This window comes from Plecotus auritus, assembly GCF_963455305.1.
Source record: "Plecotus auritus genome assembly, chromosome: 6".
Classification (NCBI taxonomy): domain Eukaryota; kingdom Metazoa; phylum Chordata; class Mammalia; order Chiroptera; family Vespertilionidae; genus Plecotus; species Plecotus auritus.
The window spans coordinates 145,087,645-145,100,518 of record NC_137773.1 but is presented as its reverse complement, the minus strand read 5'-3'; the positions used below and the strand labels follow the sequence as shown (position 1 = coordinate 145,100,518).

The window sequence follows — 12,874 nt, the reverse complement described above, 5'->3', positions numbered from 1 at the left end:
ACTGGCCACTGTGGTATGTTTAGCCTCGGACACAAAATAGTTGTTTCCATGGAAGTATTTATAGGACTTGGGTTTGGTCGTGATGCCATATTGGGTGTAGAGCACCTTTTGCATGCAAGGCCCTGGGGCCTGAGAGGGGTGGGGGTTCGGAGACGAGGGAGCCATGCTGAGGTAGGTGGCAATCCCAGCGTCTCCGCCTGCTGAGGGGCCAGTGCATCTTCCCAGGGACTTTATTCTCTGGGCTGCGAGTGAGCAGGCTGTGGACCCAGAGACGTGGCCGTCACTTCGCATGACTGGACGGGCCTGATGGAGTGTCCGGAGGAGCTGCAGCCTCCCCAGGGGTGTGTGCAGACCCCTGTGGAAGGAATATGGCCAGAGGGACCCACAGATGGTGTGGCTTCCTGAATGGCGGCATGAGCCTCCTTGCGAGGGATGGAAAAAGAGAAAGCGGTCTATGGAGAGTGGGGCCTGAGCTTGGGCCAGAGTCGGAGAGAAAAAAGTAAAATAAAAGTGTATAATACATGTAAAGCATTTTCTTTAGTACCACCTTTCTATCTTGGTAATGGCATTTTAACGACACAAATGAGAGATAATTGAATGTACATTTTTCTTACAAGCAGTTATGGTCATATTTAAAACCCTAAATTCTGTACACCATTTGCAGGATTTAGGGTTTTAATTGGTAATCTCTTCTTAGGATGGGGCCCACCAGAAGTTGACACGGATGTGCCAGGCAGGAGAACCTGTGGCAATGTCGGGGCACCACAGCTGAGTCAGCCCCGGGGAAGTCTTGCTAGGAACCGGCTGCAGACGTGGCTGCCTGCCCTGACCGTTGGGGTTGGGCCGGGGAGTAGGGAAGTGGCCAGTGGCCAGGATTTGGAAGAGGAACAGCCTGGGACAGAAGCAGCAGCTCAGGGAAAGGGCAGATCTTTGTGTTTTGAGGATGGTACAGAGTCCCCAGGTCCCTACGATTCCCCCAGAGCTGGGGAGTGCAACACAGCACGGCACCTCTGTGCCACGGTTCTGCAAGTGACGACAGCTGTTCCTCACCACCCTCCTGCTTTTTTAGACTCTCAACCCGCTTCTTTGTTAAAGAGCAGATCCTTCAGGGGTGGGCAAACTTTTTGACTCGAGGGCCACAATGAGTTCTTAAACTGGACCGGAGGGCCGGAACAAAAGCATGGATGGAGTGTTTGTGTGAACTAATATAAATTCAAAGTAAAGGAGCGGAGGGGAGAGCAAGAGAACCCTCCACTCTTTCGGCTCCGCGGGCCGGATAGAACAGCCAATCGGGCCGGATCTGGCCTGCGGGCCGTAGTTTGCCCATGGCTGTCCTAGATCCTGAGCAGTGAAGTCAGTGCATTGTGTGGAGGGCACCCAGAAACCAAGTGGCTGAGCAAGGAATTGTCACAGATGTGCCAGTCCCCTTTCCACTATGTCAGGGCTCCTGTCAGTCTCTCACCAAGGAGTTGTTCCCCATGAAGACACACCCCAGGGCAGAACCGTGTCCCCGGTTCCCACGTTGGTCATGAAAAAGGGTAGGGTGCGCGTGCACACACACACACACACACACACACACACACACACTGGATGGCGTCCTAGTTCCAGCTGCAAACACAAATATCTTCCAGTCCATGTGAATTTTGGATTATGTCATCATTATAGTCATTTTTTTTAAAAAATTAAGAACAAAGCATGGCCTTCCTCTCCTAGTTACCTAAGGAAATAGGCTCCAGAATAAAGCATGTGTTCATCACTCCCAGGGCTGTGATCACGCCAAGCTGGTCCCTAGCACAAGCAGAGGCAGCGAGACTCTGACCATCACCCGGCATTTGGCAGCTGCCAAGGGAGAGTCAGAAGAGGAGTGGAGCACAGAAACCCAGACAGCATCAAGGGGAGGGGCGGGTGCTCCCAGATCGAGGCCCGTGTCATCAAATGCAAAGCATCAGATACGCAGAGATGTCAGTAGCCTGAAAGCTAAAAGCAGTAAGGCAGTCACGTGATCCCAGCCATCTGGTTAACCCAGCATGTCCTCAGTATTTTAAGTCTAGAACTAAATATAGCCCTTTTTTCCAAATAGCGCTCAGCATATTGAAGAATGCAGACGAGAGAGCTTTGCAAACGACACCTGCAGATGAAGATGTGGGGACTAGACCCTGGCTTAGAAATTCTTAGTGCCCTACCTGGTTTGGCTCAGTGGATAGAGCATCGGCCTGTGGACTGAAGGGTCCCGGGTTCGATTCCAGTCAAGAACACATGCCTAGGTTGCAGGCCCGATCCCCAATAGGGGGCGTGCAGGAGGCAGCCAATCAATGAGTCTCTCTCATCATTGATGTTTCTATCTATCTCTCTCCCTCTCCCTTCCTCTCTGAAATCAATAAAAAAAAAAGAGAAGAAGAAATTCCTAGTAAAGGTGCTAAGCATTTCCTCTTTATTGTATCAGTTTCTTTGTTTTATATCAAGCTCCCAGAATGTAGTGGCTTAAAACAACAACCATTATATTTGCTTGTGCTGTGTGGGTTGGCCACGTGGTTCTTTTAGTCTGGGCTGACCCTCCTGATATCCATCTGCCGGTGGTGTGGCTGGGCTGGATGATCTGGGATGGCCTTCCTCACATGTGTGGTGATTGGCAGGCTGGTTGTCTGCAGCTCTGCCTGCACCTGGTCCATCATCCGCCAGCTGCTAGTCCGGTATCTTCACATGGTGGTCTTAAGAGTTCCAAAAGCAGCAAAGGAGGACAAGCCCCAATACATGAGGACTTTTCAAGCCTCTGCTCGCTGCTCACTAGCTGTTGTCCCATTGGCCAAGGCCAATACCTATTCGAAACTTAGAGTCAATGTGGGAGGTGATTCTACAAGGCCATTGATCCAGAAAGGCACAAACAAATTGGGAGTCACCACAGCAATGAATCCACCATGCTATCAGCCTGAGACTTTACTCAGCAAGTAGCGATTGTTTCCACCTAATGCCCACACGAAGACAACTCTGAACCATCTTGTGGTTCATCCTCGTATGCAAAGGCAGTGTCTGGTAAAACCAAAGGGCACAGACTTAGTAGTTCTAATAGCCGCAGCTGCCAGTAAGTGTGATGGAAAAAATCCCCTGAGTGACTGGAGGCAGGAAGTGGTGGAGGGGCCAGACCTGGCCCAGCACCAGAAGGAAGGCCCTGACCTCCCACACCCAAGTGCAGAGCGACCAAGAGGCAGGTCTACTCTCTGAGGGGCTGAAGCAGGAGACACCACCAGGGCAAGGAGGGGAGTGTCCCAGGAAGAGGTGCAGATGTCATGGGACACGAGGCACTGACCCTTAGTGGGGGGCAGTAACTAGAGGGACAGAAGCAGTGTTCCTTTGAAGGTGTAAAATTGGGATCTGTTTGTTAACAGAAATGCTGGTTGCCAGATGTCCAGACCCAGTTGTGAGGTACGTGTGTATTTACGTCAATCTTTGAGCAAATGTTCTCTGACATAACCCTGCAAGGAGTGGTTCTCAAACTCCTTTGCAGGGCCCTTGTGGGGGTGAGGATGGGGACCAGGGAACTCCAGGGCTCTGGCTGCTGCTTCATGCCCTGCAGATAGGCTTTAAAAACAAAACAAAACAACAGCTTTATTGAGCTAGAATCCATATAGCGTACAAGTCACTTGGTGTGCAATTTAGTGGTTTTTCGTATATTCACAAAGTGGTGCAACACTCACCACATCAGCAGGTGAGCTTTTATCTGACCGTGTCTGTCTGGGCTCTGAAGGAGATTGTGTTTAAAGGTGGAAAAGATTCTGCTGATAAAATCCAGTTGGGGATGACTGTTCTAATTTTATTCTGGTTGAAGACCCTTTTCTAAAGAGTGTGATGTTCCAAGTTCTACTTCAAATGCAAATGAGACCAGGAAATAAACTTGGTATCTAAGAGTGATGGGGGAAAACATATAGGGAACATTCACTTTTTCTTTCCTTCACAGCAGGGTCAGTTAGGGCCGTATGCAACATTTTTTAGAGCCCTTGAGCCCTTGTGCACAGTTCTGAGGTGGGTGGAGCTGCAGGAAGACCTGTTAATGCAGCTGAAATAGCTCAATGGTTAAGTGGGGGGAAGGTCTCTAACAGAAAGGGCTGCTTATAGGAACAAGTCCCCAGGTACACCCCACCTGTCCCTAAAGACATTACTGTGACATACATCGCAGTGATTGGCGTTCAGGTTAATGTTAAAAATAAAGAAGACCGGAGTCATCTTAGCAAAACATCAAAAAAAAGAGGCAGCCTTAGCTGGTTTGGCTCAGTGGATAGAGCGTTGGCCTGTGAACTGAAGGGTTCCGGGTTCGATTCCGGTCAAGGGCATATGCCTGGGTTGCAGGCTCAATCCCCTGTAGGGGTTGTGCAAGAGGCAGCCGATCAATGATTCTCTCTCATCATTGATGTATCTATCTATCTATCTATCTATCTCTCCCTTTCTCTTCCTCTCTGAAATCAATAAAAATATATTTTAAAAAAGAACGTAAGACTGGAAGCTAAGGTAGTTTAAAAAAGAGAGAGAGAGAGGGAGTAGTTGGGGGTCAGAATGGGGTGAGCGTGAGCTGGTCCCAGAAACACTTCACTGTCTGGCACACCGTACTAATAAGTGCTCAATAAACTTCCTTTACCTTTTTCTTTGGAAAGGTCATGCTGTAAAGTATCTCATTCCCTGTTGATATCAGATAAACGAACCATTCATGAACTGGTTTCCTCTTATTAATTTGACAGCCCGTTCTTGGCGGCCTCATTTGGGGGCAGAGACGGAACCCGAAGCTCCCCATTGTTCTCCCCGCTAGGACGACGTCTGCCTGCCCGAGGCCTGGGCTAATTGGATTATTTTCATCAGTTGCCAAACTTGGTTTTCCAGCTCGGAACACATGCTTATTGCCTCTGCTTTATTCACAGGGCATGTTCCCGATTTGAGGTGAAACCATGAGGAGGAGACAGAACAAACAATAATGCTTTTCCGCAATCGCTTCTTGCTGCTGCTGGCGCTCGCTGCGCTGCTGGCCCTCCTGAGCCTCAGCCTGCAGTTCTGTGAGTATCCGGGAGGGGGGCGGCGGGGGGCTCACTCTGAAACAGAGGGCCCTCCAGGCGAGCAAGTAGGCCCAAAGCCCCTGGCGTCCAAGTGGACCGTGGGGTTGAAAACAACCGAGTCTTTTTATTATTGGTGCTAATGGCCGATGGCCGGGGGCAGGAATCCTCAACCCCTGAATTGTTCTGGCATCTTTCTTGGCCGAGGGACAAGCGCGCTCACTAGGCCTTGTGACCCATTTTTGGCTTCTGCACAGATTCCTAAACTGCCTGGTTATTCCCGGATCCTTAGATTCCCGGAGACACTGAGTGGCCCAGCTTGTTTTCTCGTCCTGCCAAGCCACTCAGAGCTGAGGTATTTGACCTCCTGGCTGGTTCCTTGCGGGTTGTGTCTACTTTATGTTCAGTGGGAAGTGGGTTGGAGCTGTTGGGGAGGGTGGGGGCATTAGGTATGATACACAGCCCCCTGGGCAGCAGGGAAATTGCCTGGCGAGGCAAGAGCTCGGCCGGTGAAGCCAGGCCCCAGACCTCCCTGCCCAGCACTTTGCCCTTCACTGGGAGCCCGTGCTCGGGCTGGGCCCAGATCCGTGCACCATCCTCAAATACAGATCTGGCCCTACAACCCTCGGTTGTAACCTTTCAGTGGTGGCCCATGGTCTCGGAGGCCCTTCGCCATCCTGTGGCCTCTCTCACCTTGGACTTGATGACACAGCCTTGCCCAGTTGCCTGGCATTCTCTCCATATCCAGCTGTTCTGTGCCCAGATCCGCCGGCCCCTCTGCCTGGAGTGCTCTCCTCCTCACCTCCCTACCTTCCTCCCCTCTCCCCCTTCACTCAGCCCTTTTCGCCTCCAGGAACCTTCCATGGCCCCCAGCTGAGTCTGGTGCTTCTTTGATGTACATCGTCCTGACTCTGTTTCCTTTTTTATTTTTTGCTAGAGTTTTTTTTATTTATTCTCTAAAGTTTTACATATGTCTCCTTTTCCCCCAATTGATCCCCTCCCCCATCCCTTCCCAGCCCGGGCAAGCTCCCACCGCCCCAGTGTCTATGTCTATTGGTTATGCTAATATGCATGCATATAAGTCCTTTGGTTGCTCTCTAACCACACCCCCTACCATTTTTCTCTAGATAGATCTATTCTTGTTCATCAAATTATGTTGGTTATCATATCCCACACTAGAGGCCTGATGCATGAAGATTCATGCAAGAATGGGCCTTCCTTCCCCTGGCTGCCGGCACCACCTTTGCTCTGGCCGGAGCTGCCTTTCCGCCTTCCCATGCTGCCCAGAGGCCCAGAGCAGTTGGGGCGGTGCGGAACACCTGCGTCCACAAGTGTCCCACCCTGGCTGCTTGGTGCCTCTATATGCAAATTAACCCATCATCTTTGTTGGGTTAATTTGCATACTCACTCCTGATTGGCTAGTGGGTGTCGCGAAGGTACGGTCAATTTGCATCTTTCTCTTTTATTAGTGTAGATATGAGTGAGATCATGTGATATTTATCTTTCTCTGACTGGCTTATTTCGCTTAGCATAATGCTCTCCAGTTCCATCCATGCTGTTGCAAATGGTAAAAGTTCCTTCTTTTTAATAGTGGCATAGTATTCCATTGTGTAGAGCACTTAGGCTGTTTCCAAATCCCAGCTGTTGTAAATTGTGCTGCTATGAACATAGGGGTGCATATATCCTTTCTGATTGGTGTTTCTGTTTTCTTGGGATATAGTCCTAGAAGTGGGATTACTGGGTTAGATGGGAGTTCCATTTTTAACTTTTTCAGGAAACTCCATACTGTTTTCTACAGTGGCTGCACCAGTCTGCATTCCCACCAGCAGTGCAGGAGGGTTCCTTTTTCTCCGCATCCTCGCCAGCACTTGTCATTTGTTCATTTGTTGATGATAGCCATTCTGACAGGTGTAAGATGGTATCTCATTGTTGTTATGATTTGCATCTCTTTGATGATTAGTGACTTTGAACATGTTTTCATATGTCTCTGGGCCTTCTGTATGTCCTCCTTCGAAAGTGTCTATTTAGATCCTTTGCTCATTTTTTGATTGGGTCGCTTATCTTCCTTTTGTTAAGTTGTATGAGTTCCCTGTAAATTTTGGAGATTAAACCCTTATCAGAAATATCATTGGCAAATATGTTCTCCCATGCAGTGGGCTTTCTTGTTTTTTTGTTGATGGTTTCTTTTGCTGTGCAGAAGCTTTTTATTTTGATGTAGTCCCATTTGTTTATTTTCTCCTTAGTCTCCATTGCCCTAGGGCAGTGGTCGGCAAACTGCGGCTCACGAGCCACATGCGGCTCGCAAGCCGCAGTTTGCCACTCTGTTGACTAATGAGTTTGCCGACCACTGGGATAGGGGCTTAATCACAAGGAACAACAACAGCCTGTAATTATTGGAATCGAGAGTCTAGGTCAGTGGTCAGCAAACTCATTAGTCAACAGAGCAGCAAACAGCGGCGCGGCTCACGCGCCGCGGTTTGCCGACCACTGCCCTAGGGGCTGTGTCTGTAAAGATATTGCTATGACATATGACTGCTATTTTGCTGCCTATGGAGTCTTGTAGGATTTTTATGGTTTCCCATCTTACATTCAAGTCCTTTAGCCATTTTGAGTTTGTTTTTGTGTATGGTGTAAGTTGGTGGTCTAGTTTCATTTTTTTGCATGTATCTGTCCAAATTCCCAAGCACCATTTATTGAAGAGACTGTTTTGACTCCATTGTATGCTCTTACCTCCTTTGTCAAATATTAATTGAGCATGATGGCTGACTCTTTCCTTCTTGCACTAACCATGCACTATCATCATTTTCAGTTCTTGTATCTTTTCCTCCTACTCGATTGTCTGCTCTCTGAGAGAGGGGTCCACACCTTGTTTTCTTCGGTACCCAAGGAACTGCACTGCCCACCACACAGGAGGTGTTTCATGATGTTTGTTAGGGGAATGAATGAATCTCTGCCTGCTCTGAAAAGCAGACTGATCCTGCTTCCCTTTCCCCGTCTGCGTCAAGCTGAGAATGGTGTTCTTACTGTCGCCCACCTTCCCTCCGTTTACCTCCTCAACCTTATGGGCGGGAGACAAGTGGTTGGCACCCATCACCGCCGCGGATGGCTCTGTGAGGAGGTGGCGTTTCTGCGCAGTTTGAATGATGGAAAACGAGCAGGTGGCTTGGCGAGTGGGATGTTCCACGGGCGCCGAGGAACGTGGGAAAGACTTGGCATTTGGAAAAAGTGGTCTGAAGAGAGGAGGCTTTGAGCAAGTTTCCCTGATTCACCTCCAGTTTGTGGCAGATTCCATACACCCATCTGGTGCCTATGACAGCCTATTTCTAACCCTAGAAAGAATTTAAAGTACTCATTTATCCGTCCAGAATTGGAAAAGCCTTCAAGATTAGGCTCACATAGGACGTTTAAAGATACGATGGTTAACGAGCCATAAAGTAGGAATCCTTCCCAAAAAGTGTGCTAGGACTCTCAGTTGTTTAATTGTGTATAACTTTTCATTAAAAATTTTCCACCCTTTGGCTGCAGAGGCGGGAGGTTCCATTCGGCCTGGATTTTTATTCTGAGAAGCTGCCGGGATCTGGGACGTGAATGGGGGTTACTTGTGTTCGCTGCGTTGCTTTTGCATGAGGTGGTTCCCACGTCACTGAATTGGCCTGTGTGTTTTGCTTATATAACTCTTGTGAAAGTCCCTTCTGTTTCAGGAGAGCCAATTTTCAGCCATACTTTCTGAAAGGAAAATTTTTCAGGGTAAATTAGCCTGCGCGGGTCTGAGCTCTCTCCTTCTTGGATGCGTTGCAGTTCGGAACGCTACTGAGATATGGATGCTCTTGCTGCGCTTCTACTTCTAGGTAACATGTAGTTTTGGCATTTCCCCATGTCTGTGGCAATGGAGTGTAATGGCTTTGTTTATTTAATTGCTTGGTTGGTTGCTCATTTTTATGGTGTTAGAAACTTCACTGATTTATGATACAAAGATATATGCTTGAGTACCACTTACGTTTTTATTCCTACCCTGAAATACAGGGACTTTTTCTTCACCATTTCTGTTGACGAATTTTTGAATATCAGATTAGCACTTACCATTATTTTAAGGAATATGGTTGAGGCATTCAGGTATAACTTGGTTTTCTCTTGCTTTAAGTAAGCAGTACAGTGTTACTTCTGCAAATGACTGTGCCTTTTCTTTTGTCCTGTTGGTAATTTTCTTCTTCTGATGTTTTGAACATGAGAAAGTTATGACACAGGTTACAATTTTAAAAATCAGGTTTTCCAAAAAAGTTTTTTTCTCTCCCTTGATGCAGAAAGTGTGTCCGTGAACCCACATATATTTATTAAGTGCTTATGTGTGTTGGGCAATTATCTACAACGTCAGGGGTAGAGGTGGTAGAGAAAGGATAAAAAAAGGTTAAGATAGTTCATAGTTTCTCAAAATATGTTTATTTTAAGTGGTGCTAATATCTTGCTATATGCTAATAGCCTTTAATGAAAATCATTCAGTTTGTATTTTCAAGTCCTTGATGTTTTTGAGTTTTGAAATAGGGACATTCCGAAATTCCTGATTTTTAAATTGTAGAAGGGAGTAAGTAGGCATGAATATCTTTAGTTATTCCGGTTAAAATGAGCACAAGGGGGGAAAATAACACCGCAGACTGAGGGACTCCTGGAGCGCAACAGGGAAAGGCCATCAGGCTGTGAAGACTCGTGAACAATTCGTTGTTTTTCTTTTTTCTGCTCCTTTGTAATCGTCCATTTTCCTGCTTCCGCGCAGCCTTTCCTGGGCGCTTATTTCATGCGCATTTCACTGTTCCAACCCGCATTCCCCAAATGGCAGCGGGTCAGGAGCAGGCAGGCTCTGGAGTCAGCTCCCGGGTTTGAAGGATGCTCTGCCTCTTAGCAGCCGTGTGCCCTTGGGCAATGCCCTTGGGCAAGCTTGACCTCCTGGAGCCTCTTTCTCCTGTAAAATGGAGTTGATCCTTGTTGTTGTTATCATGGTTGTTGCTTTGCAGTGTTGGTGTGAGAACAGAGCGCTTGTGGGAAACCCCTTGGCTCCAGAAGCCTAATCAGCATAAACCTTTTCAGCAACAGTACAGAGTCCTGGGCGATGCACCTTCCTCAGAAACCAGGGCTCTTGCTGTTTCAGAGGCTGCAGAGACTTATGTTACTTTAGCTTAGTGTGTGTGTGTGTGTGTGTGTGTGTGTGTGTGTGTGTGTGTAATACATCATACTTTTGTTTGTTTTTTATCAGAGTCCATTGGCTGTGGTAGGAGTTAATCTAAATTGGCACATGGCACCTATGTCTGGGGTCACCTTCTTCAGCCCAGTTGACCAGAGCAGGTTCCAAGGGAGAATCCGATCCCCAGGCAGAAGTGAAAGCCAGGGTTGTCTGCAGGAGCAAGAGCCCTTTCTGCAGGAGGAGTCGGGCCTGTTCTGCGTGGCCATGGAGACACATTTCAGTCAAGCGTCGGCGTCCCTCGGCGGTGGAGCGGGGGGTGTGCCACCCTGGAGCGTCGCTCTCTGAAGAGCAGACTGTTAGGCAGCTCATTGCACCTGGTGCCATTTGAAGTCACTTCAGACGCTGAGATTTTGTGACTTGTGTGTTCCTTGTCGATCCGGGGTCCTGAGCACGCACAGCCGTGTCCTTCAGCGGAGGTTCCTTGAGTTTGCAGTTTGCGAGGCCCTGGGCTGGGAGGTTGATCTCCCCCGGGCTGCAGGCGCTCTCTGCCGAGTGGAGAGTCAGGAGCAGGTGCCTGGGACACAGTGTGCAATGAGCTAGGACCAGTCAGAGGCGGCAGCATGAGAAAGAACATGGACTCTGGAGCCAGACTGCCTCGATCGAATCCCTGTCCTCCATTTATTTCCCTTCTCTGTGCCTCTGTTTCCTCATCTGTAAAATGGGGATAATGAGAGTTCCTATTTCATAAGGTCGGCAAAGGATTAAGTAAAGTGATATTTATAAAACACTTAGAATAGCGCCCGACACAGTAATCACTGTATGCGTGTTGGCTAAATAAAATGAAATAGAGAATTTATGGCAGGGTGAAATGGGAGGGTAGAGGACAAGAAACTAACCTTGGAGGTCAGAGAAGACTCCCAGAAGGGGTTCATCCTTGAGAGATGAGTAGGAGTTGGCCAAAGAGGAAGCTGGGATGGGCATTCCTGGCTGAAGGAGATGGGAATGCAAAGGCAGAGCAAGAGAAGTTGAGGCTAGCCACCTGTGTGTAGCTGTGTCAGTGGACACAGGCCAGGGCACCACCACCATCACATTGTATCTTGCAGGTGCGGGGAGCCACTGAAGCAGGGAAGACACCATCAGATTTGTGTCTTGGAAAGGCCCCAGTTCGGTAGAGCGTTTGCCAAAGTGTGGTCTCCTGAGCACCTGATCAGAGTGGCCCAGGTTCTTGTTAGAATGCATGTTCCAGAAACAAAAAGAGAGAGCACCTTCTGGACCCCTCGCTGCAGACTCGCAGTCTTGGCATGAGTGGGACCCAGAGTCTGCATTCATAACAGGCCCCTGGGGTGAGTTTAGTGAACACAGTGTTGGGGGCTACCTGTTCAGAGGCTGGTAGGTGGGTAATGCTGGAGGCAACCCGGGGGCACGTAGGAATTTGGCTCGGGTAGTTCAGTAGATGCTTCCTTCACCCATGCATTCACGCATTCATTCACATAAACGTCTCATGTCCATATGGGATACGTGTGCTGAAGGCTGAAGGAAATGCCCCGGACATAGGCTAGGACAGTGGTCAGCAAACTGCGGCTCGCGAGCCACATGCGGCTCTTTGGCCCCTTGAGTGTGGCTCTTCCACAAAATACCACGGCCTGGGCGAGTCTATTTTGAAGAAGTGGCATTAGAAGAAGTTTAAGTTTGAAAAATTTGACTCTCAAAAGAAATTTCAATCATTGTACTGTTGATACTTGGCTCTGTTGACTAATGAGTTTGCCGACCACTGCACTAGGAGGTCAGCCATGCAGGCCTGATGGCTCTTGGGTCTGGACGAGGAGGCCCAGGGAGAGCACGCTGAGCAGAGGAGAGGCAGGACAAGGTCCAGACAACGAGGAGCTGGGGGCAGAGCAGGAGGAAGAGCAGGGCACTGGAGGTCCTGAAGGCCACCTAAAGGAGGCTGGGGTGTGAATGGGTGTGGTGTCCCACCAGAGGGTAGATTTCAGGGACTGAGCGAGCCCAAGAGACCCTCTCCAGAGCCTCTGTGTGGGGACTGGTGTCCTCGTGGGGAGACCAGGTCTCCCAGGAGCATGTGGAAGCCACTCCAGACCGACAGCGTGTAAGTTTGTTTTTGTTTGGCTCAACCATGTTTTCACCTTTTAAAATTTATTTACCAATGTTTTAAAACTAGGCAATTTCACATAAACCTCCAACCCGTCCTTTAAAAACCAGACTGCCCAGCAAGCCTACACCCACAGTCCCTGAGCAGCTGGGTGGGGCTGCCCTTAGGGAGAGTGAGCTCTCTTTCTCCACTTCCCAGCCTCCCAGCCTCCTTGGCTCAGCTCCGGGTTTGGTGCCTGGTGGTGCAGATCCAGGGAAAAGAGGAAATCTGGGCAGATGGGGGAAGAGAGGCCGTGCAGGAGATAGAACAACAGCAGAGGGGTGGGGCCCTGAGCTAAGGGAGGCAGGTAACTGCCCCAGGTTCTCAGGTGGGCAGCTGGGGAGCCCAGCTTACCCAGCTCTGTGGGGGGTGTATGTGGGATGTGAGTGTGTGAATGATGTGTGTGTGCTGAGTCTGAGTTGTGTGTGTGTGTGTGTGTGTATGATGTGTGGTGGTGTGGGAGTGGGTGGTATGTGTGTTGGGGTGGTGTATGTGGGGTAAGTGTGAATGATGTGTGTGTGG

At 49.0% G+C, this 12,874-nt stretch overlaps 1 protein-coding gene across 3 annotated transcripts in view; it reads left to right on the top strand.

Annotated features, from left to right (window-relative positions):
* PXYLP1 (2-phosphoxylose phosphatase 1) overlaps positions 1-12,874 on the top strand; it is a 70,578-nt gene that overhangs the window by 37,134 nt on the left and 20,570 nt on the right. For all 3 annotated transcript variants that reach the window (XM_080672202.1, XM_080672204.1, XM_080672203.1), the window contains exon 2: positions 4,905-5,036. In XM_080672202.1, the coding sequence (XP_080528328.1) occupies positions 4,958-5,036 (79 nt within the window). In that variant the 5' untranslated portion in view covers positions 4,905-4,957. The remainder of the gene's footprint in view (positions 1-4,904; positions 5,037-12,874) is intronic.